Consider the following 23,000-nt stretch of genomic DNA (forward strand, 5'->3'; position numbering starts at 1 on the left):
GCAATAGCCACAGTCGCCAAACTGTGGAAAGAACCAAGATGTCCTTCAACGGACGAATGGATAAGGAAGATATAGTCCATATACACTATGGAGTATTATACCTCCACCAGAAAGGATGAATACCCACCTTTTGTAGCAACATGGACGGGACTAGAAGAGATTATGCTGAGTGAAATAAGTTAAGCAGAGAGAGTCAATTATCCTATGTTTCACTTATTTGTGGAGCATAACAAATAGCATGGAGGACAAGGGGAGATGGAGAGGAGAAGGGAGTTGAGGAAAATTGGAAGGGGAAGTGAATCAGAGAGTATGGACTCTGAAAAACAATCTGAGGGTCTTGAAGGGGTGGGGGTTGGGAGGTTGGGGGAACCAGGTGGTGAGTACTAGAGAGGGCACGGATTGCATGGAGCACTGGGTGTGGTGAAAAAACAATGAATACTGTTATGCTGAAAAGAAATTAAAAAAAAATAGTCTTTGGGGAGTCAAAGGTTATATGCAGATTTTTGACTGTTCCGGGCCCAGTGCCCCTAGCCCCCGTGTTGCTCAAGGGTTAAATGTATTTATCTATGTATGAATACAAATGCATATGTTCCCCAGCTTTGTCTGTTGAGGGGGACTAGAAGCAGTGACACACCAAAAACCATGAGCACATGTAGCACCAGATCCCCTGTAAAAGGAACCAGGGCTCATGGAGAAGTGGTCGATTACAGAGTTGGGGCATGATAAGCCTGAACGTGTTGTGCAGAAAGCAAGGAACCACTCCAAAAACAGTAGGGGCATGTGCAAAAGTCAAAAGCCACACTGAGGGGGCTCCCACTGGCCACAGCCAGACAATCTGAGCCTCAAAATAAATAATGGCAGTAAGAGATTAAAAACCACTGAAAAATAAAGGCAACCATGAGATCACACTGATGTTTACTTATTTAGAAAGTACCTCCCCACAAAATACCTATTAATTACCAATGGAAAAAGAGTGACTTCACAGTGGAGAAGCCACCATTCATCACTGAATCACATGGCCAATGCTGCCACCACCAGTATGGGACAAGCTGACATCATGTGCCTCCAGACAAGACATACTAAGAACACAAGTTCTGTGGTCTTCCTGCCAGAGACATATAACCTAAGTCTAATGATGAGAAATGCCCGATGACCCACACGGAGGAACATTCTACAACATGACTGACCTATAATTCTCAAAAAGATCAAGCCTGAGGAGCTGTTCCAGATTGAAAGAGAATAAAGAGACATGGCAACTGAAGGCCACACCTCAGCCTGGGTCGAATCCACCAGGGCAACTCCCCAAACCCTGATGATGACAGGGCATCAGGTCAGCAAGTTACTTGCAAATAGTTCAGGGAAAGAAATTCTTTGTACCCCCTTGCTAATTTTCTAAGTCTGATACTATCTCAAAACTAAAAACAAACAAAAATCCTCCATGACTGCAATGAAAGTTAGGATAAGATCTAGACTTTGTCATGTCCGGAAGGCCTATGGTCCTCTCCCACTGGTCTCGATCTGCTTCAGGAAGGTGTGGAGCTCTCCTGTGCTGGGAACATGTGCCAACACTCCAGCTCCTTCTCATGCTTATAGCCTCATCTCTCTGAGCACACATCACTGCCACAGTAATTTCTGAGCACCTGTCATGTTCTAGGTCCTGGGGACAAAGGAGCGAATGAAACAGACGAACACCTGCCCTGATGGAGCATGTGTTCTGTCAGGGGCTGGGGTGAGGAGAGACACACCAGCACTGCTTCACTGTGGGAAAATGGACAGGAACAGAAAGAGAACACCTACAATAGTCAGCTATAGGCATTATATGCATATTCCCATTACATTTTTTTCAGTACCTAATGAAATAGAATGATGCTGTTACTCCTCCCGCTTGAAAGATAGAGGAATTGAGGCAGAGAGATCACATCATTTGGCCAAGGTCCCACAACTGGCCTAGCCTTCAAAACCCCTGTTCTTAAAAACAAACAACAAAAAACAAAAAACAAAAACAAAAACCTATCTTTCCTCCTACCTCACCATCCTGCCTTCTTTTCACAGTGAGAAAAGATGCTGGCTCTGGAGCCAACGAGGCAAAGAAGAGGAAAATACCCACAGAACTTGCAACAAAACTAAAGCCCATAGATCAGCATCCAGGTGCCTACAGCACCTCAGCAGGGCCCAGGCATAGGGCCCAGCACTGTGCAGACTCGGTAATTGCTGCCTGGTACCTTCCAAGGCCTTAAGTTACCATTATTTTAATATCTACTCAATATTCAAATCCAACCTCAGTTTCAAACGTCTATTCAGCCTGTGAAATGGAGCTTGTTGGAAATGAAGACTTCTGCATGACGGAAGCGCCAATATTAGCCAGTTCCTCATCCACAGTGTAAGACACAGGGAATTACACTGAGGTCATTTCAGGGAAGTCACTGGAGGAAAGGCTTCATTAAATGGTCTGTGGTGGCCATTGGTGAGGGTGGGTGATTATTTTTGTAATGAAAAAGAGTTTGGTGTGCTAAGAGGTCAAAGGTCAGGATCCTCTGGGGATGGGGTAGTATGACTGACGGGAAGGCTTCAGAGGGCAGGAGGAACCAGTGTGGGATGGGATCTGAGGAAAGTGTGTCTTCATGTGTGGCTACAGGAAGGTGTGCCTGACACCCTTTGAGGAGGAACAGAGTGTGGTCTGCAGGGTCCCCACTTGAAGAGCAAGTTGCAGGGTCTCTGGAGCGGGGGAGAAGGCCTGAAACAGCTATCACAAAGGGGCAGGTGTGATTGACAGGACAGAATGGTGAGGATGATGGTAAAAACACCCAGACAAGGAAACCAGAAGGGTAACATCAAAGGGTTCAAGTCTTTCAACTTACATTTCAGTCTGAGGCATAAAATGTGTTTTAAAGAAGTCACTAAAAGTGGGGCGCCTGGGTGGTTTAGCTGGTTAAGCATCCAATGCTTGACTCTCAATTTCAGGTTGGGTCATCACTCATCATCTCAGAGGCATGAGATCCAGCCTTGCAGCGGGCTCCACACTGGGTGTGGAGTCTGCTTAAGACTCTCTCTCCCATTCTCCCTCCCTTTGGCCCTCTGCTCACTCACACTTAAAATATAAGTCACTATAAGTACCAAATATTATAAGCAGCATGAGAATTTTTAGAGCTCCAAAGGTCAAAAAAGATCGTAATTAGATGCATTTTCATTTTGTTTTCCGGAATTACAGTTTCATAGTTACCTTAAAAATCATTCTTTTTATAAAGGGTCTCTCAGATAAGAAATCCAACATAGAAAACCCAGGGTTGGAGCGAATGGTTGCCATGCCGACCCAGTACCCTCCGGAGCTGCTAGGTCGGATGTTGTCTGGAAATCCAGGCAGGTTCTCCACGAACAGATCAGCCCCTCCCTTCATCAAGCCTGACAGGTAGAATCTGAAAAATTCATCCAAGCAAATGGTGAGCAGTGGTCCCCAAATTTAAGGAAAACTTTTAGTCAAACACCAAAATGGTCTTAGTCCCAATTGATTTATAACTGTAAACGTGTCCACTGTGAAGGAAGACACAAGATGGTGAAAGGGGCACTCACCACCCTAAGGGAAAGATAGAAGCAGTAGCAAGGAGTTGGCCTACCCAGTAGGGAAAGGGACCCAGGATGTGTGGTCAGCATTAAATTGAGACTCTCCCAGACTGCAAGTTTCAAGCAGGCTGAGATGGAGGAGAAAGAAAAGGCACCCCTGAATTTTACTGCTTCTACTATCACACAAAGGAGAAGGTGCCCTGCCCCATCTCCGATCATGTAGGTCAACACCTCCCTGCAACCCAGGCTGGGCCACAGTGAGCTCTGGCACACCCCCAAAGCTCAGCTGGGGCCACACACACCTTCTTATCCTTGCCATTGTCGTCTCCGCCACCAGTACAAAGTCCTCTGTGGGAGAAAGCTGCACTCCATTAGGGAACCGCAACTGGTCCAGTAAAACCTTCACTTCCTTGGTCTCTGTGTCATACTCTAGTAGGCTGTGGAGCACCAACAGCAAATGCTCAAGTGGGAAAGTCTGTGGCCCCTGCCACCTTGGAGCCTTGCTCCCCTCTGAGCCTCAGGCAGAGGGCCTATGGAAGGGGATCCGCCTCATGCTGTAGTGACAAGGCTCCCTGGTGGTCCTCTGCCCAGACCTGACTCCAGGCTGGCCCCTGGGGGCCTTCTCATCCAGAGCAGACCCCAGGTATCCTCTTCCAGAGAACCCCTCAGTCAGTTATCTGGCTGAGCCGGGAGCTGGCTCACCACCAGAGAGGGCCCCCCTGGCTCCAGCCTCAAAGGAGTCCCCCTTGGGAGGGATGACCTGAAATGGAGGCCAGCCTGGGAGGTGTCACCCAGACTGCCTAGACCACATGCTCAGACCGACTGGCCTGTTTTAATTACATTTTTTCAAAGAGAAAGTGAGGACATCTTGTTCTGTTTTGCATCCATCACCTGTTTCCAGAAGTCATGAAAGTCCCATCTCTAAAGCTATAATATTATTCTCAGAAACACTCCAATGACTCCCACAGATAAACTCTGCCGAAGTCACCCTGCCTGACTGATGATCTCACTGAGTAGAAGACTTGAAATGAACACTCACCGCCCATCATCCGTTCCCTCCATAACCAGAAGCAGGTAATCTCGTCTTTGCCATTTGCTGCTAGAATCCGTAAAATAAATCTTCCTCCCATCCTGAGTTATTGTAAGATCATTCACAAAGGACATTTTCCTCCCCTCAATGGGTGTCTCAGAGGAGATCAGCAGTTTCACTTCACCTGAGGTAGGAAGAAAGAAAAGAAGAGAGAGAGGGAAAGAGGGAGGGGCAAAATAGGAAAGAAAAAAGAAAATAATGAAAAAAGGAAGGAAAGGAGGGAGGAAGAGAAGACCTGTCTTCATTCTAGGAACCTGTATGTCAATAATTTCAAAGTCTCAATCAGCCTACCTGATTTAAAAGGAAAAACTAAAATGAGTTTCTCCATGTCATATGCTAGTAGATTTATTTCCTCTTCCAGTAAAAAACACTGTTTTCCTTTCTTTCAGCTCTTAGAGATGAATGTTTTTACAATGACTTCATTAACAGCAAAACCCTTCCTCTAAGGATGAGGACCTCTTCCTTTCACCAAGACCAAATGACTTTTGGGGCACCTGGGTGGCTCAGTTGGTTAAGCAACTGGCTTCAGCTCAGGTCATGATCCCAGGGTCCTGGGATCGAGCCCCACACTGGGCTCCTTGTTCAATGGGAAGCCTGCTTCTCCCTCTCCCACTCCCCCTGCTTGTGTTCCTCTTTTATTGTCATTCTCTCTGTCAAATAAATAAATAGAATCTTAAAAAAAAAAAAAAGACCAAATGACATTTAAAAAATCTATTAAGAATCTTAGGTGAAAGGCAACTATCTTTCAGTTTGCTTGACAGAAATACAAAATGTTCCATTCATCCAGTTTTAAATACAGAAATGGTGATAGTGGTAAACTTTAAAAACAGGAGAGTAACCATTTATAGAGTGCTAAACTGTCTCAATGTACAATCTCATTTAAACCCTCACACAATCTCACAAGGCAGGCACTACCATTAGCCCTGTTTCATGGATGAGTAACCTGTGCACAGAGAGGCTAAGGTACCTGCACAGTCACATAGCCAGCCAACGGCAGAGGGGGCTATCCAGAGCCCCAGGCACCCCCACCCCCACAATAACAAATTCTTGCATCATACAAACTCCTCTGCTGAAGCACATACAGGGAGAAAAGTGGGAGGAGGAAGTGGACGAAGAACAATTAAAAAGATAGAAAAACTGGAAGATAAGACAGTGACACAGAAAAATAAAGACAGGAGTTCTAACATTTTGTGGAACAGACTCTTGCTAAAACACAAACAGGAAATTAGGGTATTGTTACTTGATACCTGATATGTGTAGGCAGTACTTCCAAGATTATTCAATGAATAAGAAAATATTAGAGTCTCAGTAGACTGTACTGAACAAATTCTATTAAGTCCACTTATGCACATATTGTTTAAAGCATCTGAAATAATCCCAGAAGGAAATAAGGCATTGCTACATACGGTTCCAGGGATTAACTTCAAATAGTCCCTTATATGCATCAGCCACAAAAAGGGTTCCATTGGGCCCCGCCCGGATGCCCAGGGGCCTCCCACAAGCAGGCTCATCATCTCGGGTTTCTAGGGAAACAAATGGATAGGAATCAGTGGCTGGTCCCAGATTGTACCTGTGCATCCAAGTACCTATTCCATCCCTTCCTAAATATACATCCTGCTGTTCAGAACAGAAAAGGATATAGCATTAGAAACAGAACTATCCCCCAGTATTCCAGTCCCCTCAGAATTTATGACATTGTCGGGTGTATCCAGAGGGACCACCTGAGAATATAGATCTGAACAAACCAACAGCAATTGGTATCCAAGGACTGCATTCATATCAGCATCCTGAGACTTGAACATTTACCTCAGGGACATCATCAGGACCCAGGCTCCAACTCTAGAATTCCCCCCAAGGACCTCAGTAATTGTCAGTTTAATCCCAACTGCTGACCTGAATATTCTGCCTGTCTAGGGCCTCGGCAGTTTTCCCTCCACCTGGCTTAAAGGGAGAGATACTATTTTATTCCTCAGATTAATACCTATACTCTTTTTAAACCTGTGGCAATGCATATTTATTGCAGATGTGTTCACTGCCAGGATTTGTATGTAAGGATGCTTCTGTAAGCTGCTTACTGCAGGGGTGCTCAGTGCAAGGTGCTTTCTGTGGGGTGCTTTATGAAGGGTGCTTAGTGCAGGGTGCTTTCCATGGGGTGCTTACTACAGGAATCCTTACTGCAGGACACTTACTGTTGGGCCACTTCCTGCCAAAATACAGAGTGGAAAAGGCAGGTTAAAAAAAAATGAATGTAGAGTATGATTCCATCACAAAACCAGAGTACCCATGAACAGAAAGAGCTCCAAAAAGCTATGCACTAAAATGTTAATAGTTATATCTGTGAAGACTCTCAGGTGACTTTTACTTTCTCCTTTGTACCTTTGTACAATGAAAATGCATCATTTTTACAAAAGCATTCTAGCTCTTAAAAAGTGGTAACTACTAAGAAAACTGTGGGCTAACAGGTTTTAAACAGTGAGATTCTTCTAGTCTAATTTCCCCAAACCTGAGTGACATAGAGGTGTTTTCACTCTGAAAGACACTGCTGAAATTCCTGAGAAGCTAACACAGGAACAACATTTCGGCATGCAAGTGATGACCGAGCCGACTGCTTCTCCATAGCAGCACACTGACCATGGCTATTAATCTTCCTCAAAGTGACCTCAAGGGGGAATGCCACTATGGAATGGCGGAGGTGTGGGGCCCTAAAGTAACTGGCAGGTGCTGGGGCCACTGCCTCGCTGGCAAGCTGCACCTGCATGGTGACAATCAGGTACCATGAGGTCCAGGGACCACACAGAAAATGAAGAGCTGGGGGTAACACTCAGGTGAGGATCTGTTGGCCACGTGGTCAGGGGCTCTTCATCTGCAAGGGTGAACCTGACTTCTAAGGAAATTTAGCTCCGCCCAGCCATTCAGCACCTTTCTCAATGACTACAGACATATATTGGGGGTGCTGTCACTGACTTACTGCATGGGCCTGAACCAAGCCGAGCGATGGTGTCTATTTCACCATTTTCAAGTTTTACGATCCGGCCATCTGCTGTACCAGTAAACATCACATCTGTTTAAAAAAATAAAAAGGAACAAGAGAGTTACTAGATTAACCTAAGAACTGTGATCATACTGCCTTCTACAACAGAGGGGGCCTGTTGGTATTTTGCATCTCTAGAAAGAAAATGACAGCTCTGAAGATGAAGGAGAGGTGATGTCTGAGTTCTTATAAAGTCCTTAAAGCATGCAGTGATAAAACCATGGAGGCCTGGGGCACTGGCACATAGGCTTCAACCTGACACTGGAGCAAGGGTGTAGAAGACACCAGTCAATGAAAAAACTGTGAGGATTTTCCACTCTCAAAAGAGTGTGGACTCTTGGGCTAACCTTCAGCACTCAGGGACATGTGTTCATGTCTGCCTCAGGTCGATGTCTGCTGCAGACACTGATTATATCCAACTAAAGGGGAAGAAATGCTAAGAAGTGCCTCAGGATAAAACTAAAGCACATTAAGTGCTCAGTTTATCAGCACATGTACTTCAACTGGAACAACACAGAGATTAGCATGGCTGCTGCACAAAGATGACATACAGATTCATGAAACATTCCATAGTTTTTTAATATATATGGGCAAACTCTAGGGCAACTACTAAAACAATTTATTTTAGAAAAAGTATAATTGGTATGTTAAGCAAGAAGACAAAATGGAATCATAAAATGGTCAATTAAAACTATAAGAGCTATACTTGTGGTGAATATAGCATAATGTATAAATTTGTCAATCACTAAGTTGTTCACCTAAAATTAATGTAACACTGTGTGTCAACTGTACAAAAAACAAAACAAAACCAAAAACTATAAAAGGCCGAGAGTGCAGACAAAAATAGGAACAAAAAAAAGGAACAAATAGAAAACAGTAATAATAATGGTAAATATGAATTTAACTACATCAATTATCACTTCAAACATCAATGGTTTAAGTATACCATTAAAAAACAGACTCTCAGAGTAAATAAATAAAAAAAAGACTCAACTACATGTTGTCCATAAGAAACTCACTTTAAATACAAAGACACACATAGATTAAATATAAAGGGATAGAAGAAGATATACCATGCCAACACTAATCCAAAGAAAGGGAGTAGCTACATTGATCTTAGACACAGCCAACTTAAGAGAAAAAAAAAACATTATCAGGGACAAAGAAGAATATTACATATAGTAAGTGGTCAATCTTCCGAGAAGACATAATAAGCTTTAATGTGTATGTGCTTAATAACAACATCAAATACCATGAAGCAAGGCTGATACAAATGCAAGAAGAAATAGATAAATACAAGAGCTGAAAACTTCAGCATCTTTCTATCAGAAATGGACAAGCTCTGGGGCACCTGGGTGGCTCAGTGGGTTAAAGCCTCTGCCTTCGGCTCAGATCATGATCCCAGGGTCCTGGGATCGAGCCCCGCATCGGGCTCTCTGCTCAGCGGGGAGCCTGCTTCCCCTCCTCTCTCTCTGCCTGCCTCTCTGTCTACTTATGAGCTCTCTCTCTGTCAAATAAATAAATAAAATCTTTAAAAAACCTTTATTAAAAAAAGAAAAAAAGAAATGGACAAGCTCTAAAGACAGAAAATCAGTAATCACATAGTTGAACACAATAGCACCATTAATCAACTGGATATAATTGACATCTATCAACTGCTCAACCAAATGCAGCAAAATACACATTTTTCTCAAGCTCATATAGAACATTCAGCAAGATAGACTACAATCTGGGCCATAAAACACACCTTAACAAATTTAAAAGAATAGAAATCATACATTGCTGCTCTCAGACCACAATGGAATTAATACAGACAGATGGCTGGAAAATCCTGAAATACTTGAAGATTAACACACTTCTATTTAGAAGTTATTTAACTCACAGGTCAAAGAAGAAATCTCAAGAAGAGAAACTGAAGAACACTTTGAACTAAATGAAAATGAAAGTACAACTTCTCAAAATATGTGGGATGCAGTGAAAGGGAGAAATTTATAGCATTGAATGCATGTATTAAGAAAGAAGAAAGATCTAAAATCAATCATCTAAGCATCTATCTTAGGAAACTAGGAAAAGAAGAGCAAAGTAAACCCAAGGTAAACAGAAGAAAGAAATAATAAATAAAGTTAGAGCAGATATCAATGAAATTAAAAACAGGAAATCAAAAGAAAAAAATTAGCAAAACCAAAAGATAGTTCTTTGAAAAGGTCAATAAATGATAATCACTTAGCCAGGCTAACGAAGTTAAAAAGAGAGGAGATACAAATTGCCAATATCAGAAATGAAAGACAGAACATCCCTACAGACTCCATGGACATAAAAGGAATATCATGAACAGCTCTATGTTCACAACTTTGGTGACCTAGATGAAATAAACCAATACCCTGAAAAATGCAATCAGCCAAAACACACACAAGAAGAAACAGACTATTTGAATAGGCCTGTATCTATTGAAGAAATGAATCAATAACTAATAACCTTCCAAAGAGAAAAACCATAAAGTTTTCACCAGTGGGTTCACTGATGAATTCTACCAAACAATTAAGGAAGAAATGACACCAATTCCCTATAATCTCTTCTAGAAAAAAGAAGAAGAGGAAATACTTGCTAAAATTTTCTACGAAGCCAGCATTAGTCTAATGCCAAAACCAGACAGTCATTACAAAAAAACTATAGATCAAGATCTCTCATGAATACAAATGCAAAAATCAAGGGCACCTGGGTGGCTCAGTTGGTTAAGCATCCGCCTTCAGGTCCCAGGGTCCTGGGATCAAATACTGGTCAAGACTCTCTACTCCTCCCTCCTGCCTGCTTTTCTTTTTTTTTTTTTTTAATTACACATATTATGTATTATTTGCCCCAGGAGTACAGGTCTGTGAATCATCAGGCTTACACACTTCACAGCACTCACCATAGCACATACCCTCCCCAATGTCCATAACCCAACCATCCTCTTCGTACCCCCCTCCCCGCAGCAACCCTCAAGTTTGTTTTGTGAGCTTAAGAGTCTCTTATGGTTTGTCTCCCTCCCGATCCCACCTTGTTTCATTTTTTCCTTCTCTAACCCCAAACCTCCACTTTGCCTCTCAAATTCCCCATATCAGGGAGATCATATGATAATTGTCTTTTTCTGATTGACTTATTTCACTCTGCATAATACCCTGTAGTTCCATCCACATTGTTGCAAATGGTTAAGATTTCATTTCTTTTGATAGCTGCATAGTATTCCATTGTATATATACACCACATCACTTTATTCATTCATCTGTTGATGGACATCTAGGTTATTTCCATAGTTTGGCTATTGTGGACATTGTTGCTATAAACATTCAGGTGCACATGCCCATTTCGATCACTACATTTGAATCTTTAGGGTAAATACCCAGGAGTGCAATTGCTGAGTCATAGGGTAGCTCTATTTTCAACTTTTTGGGGAACCTCCATGCTGTTTTCCAGAGTGGCTGCACCAGCTTGCATTCCCACCAACAGTGTAAGAGGGTTCCCCTTTCTCAGCATCTTCTCCAACATCTGTTGTTTCCTGACTTGTTAATTTTAACCATTCTGACAGGTGTGAGGTGGTGTCTCACTGTGATTTTGATTTGTATCTCCCTGATGCCAAGTGATGTGGAGCACTTGTTCATGTGTCTGTGGGCCATCTGGATGTCTTCTTTGCAGAAATGTCTGTTCATGACCTCTGCCCATTTCTTGATTGGATTATTTGTTCTTTGGGTGTTGAGTTTTGATAAATTCTTTATAGATTTTGGATACTAGCCCTTTATCTGATATGTCATTTGCAAATATCTTCACCCATTCTATCAGTTATCTTTGGTTTTGTTGACTGTTTCCTTTGCTGTGCAAAAGATTTTATCTTGGTGAAGTCCCAATAGTTCATTTTTGCCCTTGCTTCCCTTGCCTTTGGCGATGTTTCTAGGAAGAAGCTGCTGTGGTGGAGGTCAAAGAGGTTGTTGCCCATGTTCTCCTCGGAGAGTTGGGTGGATTCCTGTTTCACATTGAGGTCTTTCATCAATTTTGAGTCTATTTTTGTGTATGGTGTAAGGAAATGGTCCAGTTTCATTTTTCTTCATGTGGCTGTCCAATTTTCCCAACACCATTTGTTGAAGAGACTGTCTTTTTTCCATTGGACATTCTTTCCTGCTTTGTCAAAGATTAGCTGACCATAGAGCTGAGGGTCTATTTCTGGGCTCTCTATTCTGTTCCATTGATCTATGTGTTTGTTTTTGTGCCAGTACCATAATATCTTGAAAATTACAGCTTTGCAATAGAGCTTGAAGTCTGGAATTGTGATGCCACCAACTTTGGCTTTCTCTTTCAACATTCCTCTGGCTATTTGAGGTCTTTTCTGGCTCCATATAAAGTTTAGGATTATTTGTTCCATTTCTTTGAAAAAAATGGATGGCATTTTGATAGGGATTGCACTAAACATGTAGATTGCATTAGGTAGCATAGACATTTTCACAATATTTGTTCTTCCAATCCATAAGCATGTAACATTTTTCCATTTCCTTGTATCTTCCTCAATTGCTTTCACGAGTACTTTATAGTTTTCTGAGTACAGATACGTTGCCTCTTTGGTTAGGTTTATTCCTAGGTATCTTATGGCTTTAGGTGCAATTGTAAATGGGATTGACTCCTTAAATTCTCATTCTTCTGTCTTGCTGTTGGTGTAAAGAAATGCAACTGATTTCTGTGCATTGATTTTTATATCCTGATACTTTATTGAATTCCTGTACAAGTTCTAGAAGATTTGGAGTGGAGTCTTTTGGGTTTTCCACATAAAGTATCATATCATCTGCAAAGAGTGAGTTTGACTTCTTTGCTGATTCAGATGCCTTTGATTTCTTTTTGTTGTCTGACTGCCAAAACTAGGACTTCTAGTACTATGTTGAATAGCAGTGGTGATAGTGGACATCCATGCCATGTTCCTGACCTTAGGGGAAAAGCTCTCATTTTTTCCCCATTGAGAATGATATTCGATGTGGGTTTTTCATAGTTGGCTTTGATGATATTGAGGTATGTACCTTCTATCCCTATACTTTGAAGAGTTTTGATCAAGAAAGGATGCTGTACTTTGTCAAATACTTTTTCAGCATCTTTTGAGAGTATCATATGGTTCTTGTTCTTTTGTTAATGTATTGTATCACATTGGTTGATTTGCAGATGTTGAACCAACCTTGCAGCCCTGGAATAAATCCCACTTGGTCATGGTGAATAATCCTTTTAATGTATTGTTGGGTCTTATTGGCTAGTATTTTGGTGAGAATTTTTGCATCTGTGTTTATCAAGGACATTGGTCTGTAATTCTCCTTTTCGGTGGGGTCTTTGTCTGGTTTTGGGATCATGATAATGCTGGCCTCGTAAAATGAGTTTGAAAGTTTTCCTTCCATTTCTATTGTTTGGAACAGTTTCAAGAGAATAGGTATTAATTCTTCTTTAAGTGGTTGGTAGAATTCCCCTGGGAAGCCATCTGACCCTGGGCTCTTGTTTGTTGGGAGATTTTTGATGAGTGCTTCAATCTCCTTACTAGTTATGGGTCTGTTCAGGTTTTCTATTTCTTTCTGGTTTTCAGTTGTGGTAGTTTATACGTCTCTAGGAATGCAAACATTTCTTCCAAATTGTCAAATTTGCCGGTGTATAGTTGCTTGTAGTATGTTCTTATAATTGTTTGTATTTTTTTTGGTGTTGGTTCTGATCTCTCCTCTTTCATTCATGATATTTATTTGGGTCCTTCCTCTTTTCTTTTTGATATGTCTGGCCAGGGGTTTATCAATCTTATTAATTCTTTCAAAGAATGAGCTCCTAGTTTCATTGATCTGTTCTACCATTCTTTTGGTTTCTATTTCACTGATTTCTGCTCTGATCTTTATTATTTCTCTTCTCCTGTTGGGTTTAGGGGTTTTTGCTGTTCTTTCTCCAGCTTCTTTAGGTGTAGGGTTAGCTTGTGTACTTGAGACCTTTCTTGTTTCTTGAGAAAGGCTTATATCACTATATACTTTCCTCTCAGGACCGCCTATGCTGTGTCCCACAGATTTTGAACAGTTGTGTTTTCATTTACATTTTTTTCCATGATTTTTTTCAATTCTTCTTTAGTTTCCTTGTTGACCCACTCATTCTTTAGTAGGATTCTCTTTAGCCTCCATGTATTTGAGTTCTTTCCAACTTTCCTCTTGTGATTGAGTTCTAGCTTCAGAGTATTGTGGTCTGAAAATATGCAGGGATATGATCCCAATCTTTTGGAACCAGTTGAGACCTGATTTGTGACCCAGGATGTGATCTATTCTGGAGAATGTTCCATGTGCATGAGAAGAATGTGTCTTCTATTGCTTTGGGATGGAATGTTCTGAATATATCTGTGATGTCTATCTGGGCCAGTGTGTCATTTAAGGCCTTTATTTCCTTGTTGATGTTTTGCTTGGATGATCTGTTCATTAAAGTGAGGGGGCTGTTAAAGTCCACTACTATTATTGTATTATTGTCGATGTGTTTCTTTGATTTTATTATTAATTGTTTTATATAGTTGGCTGCTCCCATGTTAGGGGTATAGATATTTAAAACTGTTAGATCTTCTTGTTGGACAGACCCTTTGAGTATGATTTAGTGTCCTTCCTCATCTCTTATTATAGTCTTTGGCTTAAAATCTAATTTATCTGATATAAGGATTACCCCAGCTTTCTTTTGATGCCCAATAGCATGGTAAATTGTTTTCCACCCCCTCACTTTAAATCTGGAGGTGTCTTTGCACCTAAAATGAGTTTCTTGTAGACAGCATATTGATGGGTTTTGTTTTTCTATCCATTCTGATACCCTGTATCTTTTGATTGGGGCATTTACCCCATTTACATTCAGGGTAACTACTGAAAGATATGAATTTAATGCCATTGTAGTGCCTGTAAGGTGACTGTTACTGTATATGGTCTCTGTTCCTTTCCATTTAGGCTCTCTTTTTGCTTACAGGACCCCTTTCAGTATTTCCTGTAGGGCTGGTTTGGCGTTTACAAATTCTTTTAGTTTTTGTTGGTCCTGGAAGCTTTTTATCTCACCTTCTATTTTCAATGATTACCTAGGTGGATATAGTATTCTAGGCTGCATGTTTTTCTCATTTAGTGCTCTGAATATATCATGGCAGCTCTTTCTGGCCTGTCAGGTCTCTGTGGACAACTCTGCTGCCAATCTAATATTTTTACCATTGTATGTTACAGACTTCTTGTCCCAGGCTGTTTTCAGGATTTTCTCTTTGTCACTAAGACTTGTAAGTTTTAGTATTAGATGATGGGGTGTGGACCGATTTTTATTGATTTTGAGGGGGGGGGGGTTCTCTGTGCCTCCTGGATTTTGATGCTTGTTCCCTTTGCCATTTTAGGGAAATTCTCTACTATAATTCGCTCCAATATACCTTCTGTCCCCTTCTCTCTTTCTTCTTCTGGAATCCCAATTATTCTAATATTGTTTCATCTTATGGTATCACTTATCTCTCAAATTCTCCCCTCGTGGTCCAGTAGTTGTTTGTCTCTCTTTTGCTCAGCCTCTTTATTCTCTGTCATTTGGTATTCTATATCACTAATTCTCTCTTCTGTCTCATTTATCCTAGCAGTAAGAGGCTCCATTTTTTAATTGCACCTCCTTAATAGCTTTTTAAATTTCAGCTAGGTTTGATTTTAGTTCTTTTATTTCTCCAGAAAGGGCTTTGATTTCTCCAGACAGGATTTCTCTACTATCTTCCATGCCTTTTTCGAGCCCAGCTAGCACCTTGAGAATTGTCATTCTGAACTCTAGATCTGTCATATTACCAATGTCCATATTGATTAGGTCCCTAGCCTTTGGTACTGCCTCTTGTTCTCCAACCCCCCCTGCCGCCGTGGTGAGTTTTTCTGCCTTGTCATTTTACCCAGATAAGAACATATGAATGAAAGAATAAAATACTAAAAGGGCGGCAAAGACCTCAGAAAAATGTATGCTAACCAAATCAAAAGAGACCCCAAATCAGGAGGAGAAGAAAGGGGGTAAAAAGAAATTAAAAAAAAAAAAGTTATATATATACATATAGATAGATAGACACGTATTATTCTAATATCTACATATATTAGACTGATGAATAGAACAGAGCCACCCACTTGATTTAGGGTGTATTTTGGTCTCTTAGAAGAAACTACCTCCCAAAATTTAAAAGAAAGGAAAACTTATATATATATACAAAAATAAGGGTAAACATAATGAAGGGACGGAGTATGATTGTAAAAAAGAAATTTTTTTTTTTAAATTCTAAAAAAGGAATTGATAAGTTAGTTGGAAAAAGAAAGAAAAAGAAATTGGAGAGAATTTGCTCAGGCTGGAGACTAGAACAAAGCCCTGTGCTAGATTTAGGGTATATTTTGATTAGAAAAAATTATATATCAAAATTCTTTAGAATAAAAAAAAACCCTATATGTATACAAAAAATAAAGTTAGATACAAGGAAGGATAAAATATGACTATAATAATGAAGGTTTAAAAAGATTTTTTTTAGAAAGGTATTATTAAGATAAATTAGTTAATAAATGTTAAAGGAGGAAAGAGGAAAATTTAAAAAAAATTAGAATAAGAAAAAAATAAAATTAAAAAAAATCAATTAACTTTGCAAGACTAAAGAATCATGGGGAGAAATCCATGAATTCCATGCTTTGCCTTCCCCTCCTCTGGAATTCCGTTGTTCTCCTTGATCAGTGAGCTTGTCTTGGCTGGATGTTCTTGCTGATCTTCTGGGGGAGGGGCCTGTGGTAGTGATTCTCAAATGTCTTTGCCTGAGGCAGAATTGCATTGCCCTTGCAGCGGCCAGGCTAAGTAATCTCCTCGGGTTTGCTCTTAGGAGCTTTTGTTCCCTAAATGCTTTCTGTAGAGCTCTGAAGGACAGGAATGAAAATGGTGGCCTCCCAATCTCTGGCCCGAAGAAACCGAGAGCTCAGGACCCTGCTCCTCAGTGCGCTGAGAGAGAAAAGCAGTCAATCACTCCCATCTCCCTGGTCTCCGGTGGCACTCGAGCTCACCCAGCCTATGACTGAGCATTTCTGTCTCTGGCACACAGCCCCGTTTGGAGTCTCCAAACCCAGGAGATTCCTGGTGCCCTGTTCTTCCAGCAGAGGAAGGTGGGTCTCCCCAGATCTGCCACTTGTGGGGTCCCTGCTCAAAGAGCAGTGGTCCGACTGTGCCACGGATCACAGTTTAAGGTAACCCCAAGCTGAGAGCTCACTCCTCAGCTCCATCTCTTAGTCAGCTTCCCCGCTCTGATACCTGTGAGCTCTGCTACACTCAGACACCCTTGATTCTTCTGTGATCCCGTGGAACCTAAGACCACACTGTCCCTGTGAGGGCTTCCCCCGTGCTTAGCCTCTGGAGTGATGTCCCTCAGTGGAGCAGACTTCTAAAAGTTGGTATTTTGTGTTCCGTTGCTCCACGCTTGCCAGGGGTCGGCCCTTCCCCCCACGGTCTATCTTCCTGTTGCTTCAGATTTACTTCTCCTCAGGTCCTACCTTTCAGAAAATGGTTGATTTTCTGTTTCTAGAACTGCTACTCTTCTTCTCTTCAATCTCCTGTTGGGTTTGTAGGTGTTTGGAATGGTTTGATAACTATCTAGCTGATCTCCTGTGACCTGATGTCACTCAGTCTGCTACTCCTCCACTATCTTGCCTCTCCCCTCTCCTGCCTGCTTTTCTATCTCCCTCTGCTCTTCCCTGCCCCACCCCCTGCTCATGCCCTCTCTCTCAAAAAATGAATAAAATCTAAAAAAAAAAAAGAAAATCACTTAAGTAATCCATAATATCAACAGATTAGAGAAAAATCACGTGATCATATCTACAGATGCAGAAAAGCATCTGATAAACTCCAACACCCTTTGTATTTTATTTTATTTATTTATTTGACAGAGAGAGATCACAAGTAGACAGAGAGGCAGGCAGAGAGGGGAGGGAAGCAGGCTCCCTACTGAGCAGAGAGCCCAATGTGGGGCTTTATCCCAGGACCCTGAGATCATGACCTGAGCCAAAGGCAGAGGCTTAACCCACTGAGTACCCAGGTGCCCCTCCAACACCCATTCTTGATAAAAGCTTTACAATAGAATATTACTCATCAGAAATGATGAATACCCAACTTTTTCATCAACATGGATGGGACTGGAGGAGATTATGCTAAGTGAAATAAGTCAAGCAGAGAAAGTCAAGTATCATAAGGTTTCACTTACTTGTGGAACATAAGGAATAGCACGAAGGACATTAAGAGAAGGAAGGAAAAAATGAAGGGGGGGCATTGGAGAGGGAGATGAACCATGATAAACTATGGACTCTGAGAAACAAACTAAGGGTTTTGGGGGGGTGGGGGGATGGGTTAGCCTGGTGATGGGTATTAAGGAGGGCACATATTGCATGGAGCACTGGGTGTTATATGCAAACAATGAATCCTGGAACACTACATCAAAAACTAATGATGTACTGTATGATAACTAACCTAACATAAAAAAAAAAAAAAAAGAAGAAGAACAAGAACAAGAAGAAAAATATCTAGGGATCTAACTCACCCTAAATTAAACAAATGTAGTGTAGGTTAAAATTAGGTGGTAGAAGGATGGAGAAAAAAGTAGGAAACTAAATATATCATGTTTCACAACCTGTAAAAAAAAAAAGAAAGAAAGAAAGAAAAAGAAACTTTCAGCAAATTAGGAATAGAAAGGCACTTCTTCAACTTGAAAAGAACATCTACAATATACTGACAGCTAACATCATAATTACTGGTGACAAACTTAGAAGCTTTCCTACTAAAATGAGGAGCAAAAGCAAGAATGTCCTCCCCTCACCACTCCTTCACAATACTGTACTAGAAGTCCTGGCTAATGCAATAAAAGAAGGAAATAAAAGGCATACTGATTGATAAGGGAGAAATAAATCTTTGTTCAAAGATGATATGACTGTCTATGTAGAAAATCCCAAAGAATCAACAACAACAAAAAAAGTCCTAGAACTAATAAGTGATTATAGCAAAGTTTCAGGAAATAAGGACACTATGCAAAAATCAATTGCTTCCCTATACACCAGCAATGAACAAGGAAAATTTAAAATTAAAAACAGAATAGCATTTATATTAGCACCCAAAAGAATAAAATATTTAGGTCTAAATATAGCAAAATATGTACAAGATCTGTATGAGGAAAGCTATAAAACTCTGATAAAAGAAATTTAAAAAAACTAAATAAATGGAAAGATTTTCCAGGTCCATCCATAGGAAGATTCAATATTGCAAAAAAGCTTAGTTGTTCCCAACTTGATTCATAGATTCAAAGCAATCCCAATCAAAATCCCAGGAAGTTATTTTGTATATATCCTAAAACTGATTCTAATGTTCTTATGGAGAAAGAAAAGATCCAGAATGGCCAACAAAATATTGAAGAACAAAGCCAACGGTATGACACTATTTGACTTCCAGACTTACCGAAATGCTACAGTAACCAAGATATTATGGTAATGGCAAAAGAATAAGACAATTCCCTGTAACAGAATAGAGTACAGAATCAGACCCACATAAATTAGTCAACTGATGTTTCACAATATAATCTTACATAATATATTATAATATAATGGAGCAAAGACTGTATTTTCTCCAAATGGTGCTGTAACAACTGGACATCCACATGTAAAAAATGAATCTAGACACAGACATTACACCTTTCATGACAGTTAACTAAAAATGGATGATAGACCTGAATGTAAAGCACAAAAGTATAAAACTCCTAGAGGAAAAAATAGGAGAAGATTTAGGTGACTTTGGATGTGGTGATGTCTTTTTAGATACAGTAAAGACATAATGATGAAGAAATAACTGTTGTTGGACTTCATTAAAGTCAACTTCTGCTCTGTGAAAGACACTGTCGAGAAAATTAGAAAATAAGCCACATACTGGGAGAAAATATTTGTAAAATATATATCTGATAAAGGAATTGTTATTCAAAATATACAAAGAACTCTTAAAATCAACAATAAGAAAATGAACCCAATTTTGTAAATGGCCAATAGCCTTAGATACCTCACCACAGAAGATATGCAAATAGAAAATGAGCATATGGAAAGATGCTCAACATTATATGTCCATTAGGGAATTGCAAACTAAAGCAATGAAATACCACCACACATATCTCAGAATGGTCAAAAATCTAAAACACAGACAACACCAAATGCTGATTAAGATGTAGAGCAACATGGGGCGCCTGGGTGGCTCAGTGGGTTAGGCCGCTGCCTTTGGCTCAGGTCACGATCTCAGGGTCCTGGGATCGAGCCCCGCATCAGGCTCTCTGCTCAGCGGGGAGCCTGCTTCCTCCTCTCTCTCTGCCTGCCTCTCTGCCTGCTTGTGATCTCTCTCTGTCAAAGGCGTAGATAAAATCTTAAAAAAAAAAAAAGATGTAGAGCAACAGGAATGCTCATTAACTGCTGGTCAGAATGCAAAATGGTTCAGCCATTCTGGAAGACAGTCTGACGGTTTCTTGAAAAACTAAATATATTCTTAGAATCCAGCAATTGTGTTCCTTAGTATTTACCCAAATGAGTTGAAAACATAAGTCCACACAAAAACCTGCATGTGGATGTTTATAGCAACCTTATTCATAATTGCCAAAATTTGGAAGTAACCAAGGTGTCCTTTAGTAGGTAAATAGATAAACTGGTACATTCACACATGGAGTATTACCATCAATAAAAAGGCAAAAGCTGCATGGATTGGAAGAACAAATATTTTCACAATATTTCACAATATTACTGAAAAGAAATGAGCTGCATGGATTGGAAGAATAAATATGCTACCTAGAACAATCTACACATTTAGTGCAATCCCTATCAAAATACCATCAACTTTTCCCAAATAAATGGAACAAATAATCCTAAAATTTATATGAAACCAGAAAGGATCCTGAACAGGCAGAGGAACGTTGAAAAAGAAAACTAAAGTGGGCAACATCACAATTCCAGACTTCAAACTCTATTACAAAACTGTAATCATCAAGACAGTATGGTACTAGCACAAAAACAGACACATAGATCAATGGAACAGAATAGATAGCACAGAAATTGACCCTGAACTCTATGGTCAACTAATCTTTGACAAAGCAGGAAAGAATGTCCAATGGAAAAGTCTCTTCAACAAATCGTGGTGGGAAAATTGGACAGCCACATGAAGAAAAATGAAACTGGACCAATTCCTTATACCACACATAAAAATGGGCTCAAAATGGATGAAAGACCTCAATATGAGACAGGAATCCATCCAAATCTTTGAGGAGAACACAGGCAGCAACCTCTTCGACCTCAGCCACAGCAACTTCTTCCTAGAAACACTGACAAAGGTAAGGGAAGCAAGGGCAAAAATGAACTATTGGGACTTCACCAAGATAAAAAGCTTTTTTTGCACAGCAAAGGAAACAGTCAACAAAACCAAAAGACAGAGGACAGAATGGGAGAAGATATTTGCAAATGACATATCAGATAAAGGGCTAGTATCCAAAATCTATAAAGAACTTATCAAACTCAATACCCAAAGAACAAATAATCCAATCAAGAAATGGGCAGAGGACATGAACAGACATTTCTGCAAAGAAGACATCCAGATGGCCAACAGACACAAGAAAAAGTGCTCAACATCACTCAGCATCAGGGAAATACAAATCAAAACCACAGTGAGATACAACCTCACACAAGTCAGAATGGCTAGGTGCTGGCAAGGATGTGGAGAAAGGGGAACCCTCCTACACTGTTGGTGGGAATGCAAGCTGATACAGCCACTCAGGAAAAAAGTATGGAGGTACTTCAAAAAGTTGAAAATAGAGCTACCCTATAACCCAGCAATTGCACTCCTGAGTATTTACCCTAAAGATACAAATGTAGTGATCTGAAGGGGCACATGCACCCCAATGTTTATAGCAGCAATGTCCACAACAGCCAAAATATGGAAAGAGCCTGGATCTCTATCAACAGATGAATGGATAAAGAAGATGTGGTATATACATAATGGAATATTAAGCAGCCATCAAAGAAACCCAAAAAACAAAATCTTGCAATTTTCAATGACACAGATGGAACTTATTACGCTAAGCAAAATAAGTAAATCAGAGAAAGACAATTATCATATGATCTCACTGATATGAGGAATTTGAGGAACAACACAGAGGATCATAGGGGAAGGGAGGGAAAAATGAAACTAGATGAAACCAGAGAGGGAAACAAACTGTAAGAGACTCTTAATCTCAGGAAACAAACTGAAAGTTGCTGGAGGGGAGGAGGATGGGACAGATCGGGTGGCTGAGTGATGGACACTGGGGAAGGTATGTGTTATGGTGAGTTCTGTGAATTGTGTTAAGACTGGTGAATCAGAGACCTGTACCCTTGAAACAAATAATACTTTATATGTTAATTAAAAAAAAAAAGGAATGAGCTATGAAGCCACGAAAAGACACGGAGGAACCTTAAGTGCATATTAATAAGTGACGGAAGCCAATCTGAATAGGCTGCATGCTATATGATTCCAATTCTGTGACATTCTGGAAAAGGCAGAACTATGGAGAACAGTAGAAAGATAAGTGTTGCCAGACGTTGCAGGATGGTAGGGATAAACAGATGGAGCTCAGAGGATTTGGGGGGATTTTTAGGACAATGAAACTACTCTATGATATGATAATGGTGGATATACATCATTCGTACACCTGTCCAAACCTATAGAATATGACACCAAGAGTGAGCCCTATGGTAAACCATGGCCTCCACGTCCTAATGACATGTCAGGGTAGGTTCATCTATTGTAACACATGTTCCACTCTGGTGTCAGTGTTGATAACAGAAGAGGTTGTGTATATGTGCTGGTGGGGGGTGGGGTATATGATAAACCTCTGTACCTTCCCCTCAATTTTGCTATGAATCTAAAATGCTCTAAGAATTGCTCAACACTACATCAAAAACTAATGATGTACTATATGTTGGCTAATTGAACATGAAAAATAAAATAAAATAAAATTTATTTAAAACAATAAATGCATGTTAATTGGTGATTACTCTCCCTGCACCCTCCTGAGGCCAGTGCCTTCTTCCACTGCCAGCTATATCCCCCAGGACAACTCCAAAAGGCAGATGGGAAGCAGTGGTTCCCTGGGGCCTACGCACACCTGCGGGGGGTAAGAGACCCCCACTGTGCCTAACAGTGTTCACAGAGAGAACCAACTCCTTTAAGGAAAAAGGCAAGCCCTGGTGCCATGGAGCAATGCAGTGTCAGCCCAAGAGGAAAGGGAGGGGACAAGAGAAACATTCTCTC

General features: G+C 40.6%; 1 protein-coding gene, 1 long non-coding RNA gene and 1 other non-coding gene across 8 annotated transcripts in view; 2 read left to right on the forward strand and 1 right to left on the reverse strand.

Annotated features, from left to right (window-relative positions):
- Nucleotides 1-23,000, reverse strand: part of APMAP (adipocyte plasma membrane associated protein) — a 45,996-nt gene that overhangs the window by 5,459 nt on the left and 17,537 nt on the right. For 4 of the 6 annotated variants that reach the window (XM_032859341.1, XM_032859344.1, XM_032859342.1 and 1 more), the window contains exons 4-8: nt 7,617-7,709; nt 6,055-6,171; nt 4,598-4,772; nt 3,861-3,995; nt 3,221-3,413 (exon numbers count right to left, since the gene is read on the reverse strand). In XM_032859341.1, the coding sequence (XP_032715232.1) occupies nt 3,221-3,413; nt 3,861-3,995; nt 4,598-4,772; nt 6,055-6,171; nt 7,617-7,709 (713 nt within the window). The remainder of the gene's footprint in view (nt 1-3,220; nt 3,414-3,860; nt 3,996-4,597; nt 4,773-6,054; nt 6,172-7,616; nt 7,710-23,000) is intronic. The other 2 variants (XM_032859343.1, XM_032859346.1) reach the window with 2 other exon arrangements.
- LOC116868703 lies at nt 1,241-4,693 on the forward strand. Its single transcript, XR_004382880.1, has 3 exons — nt 1,241-1,330; nt 2,053-2,148; nt 4,527-4,693. It is a non-coding gene; the product is annotated as an uncharacterized LOC116868703 (long non-coding RNA).
- Nucleotides 8,153-8,256, forward strand: LOC116868811. Its single transcript, XR_004382893.1, has one exon. It is a non-coding gene; the product is annotated as a U6 spliceosomal RNA (small nuclear RNA).

This window comes from Lontra canadensis, unplaced genomic scaffold, assembly GCF_010015895.1.
Source record: "Lontra canadensis isolate GAN:19392208 unplaced genomic scaffold, GSC_riverotter_1.0 scaffold16, whole genome shotgun sequence".
In the NCBI taxonomy this organism is placed as follows: domain Eukaryota; kingdom Metazoa; phylum Chordata; class Mammalia; order Carnivora; family Mustelidae; genus Lontra; species Lontra canadensis.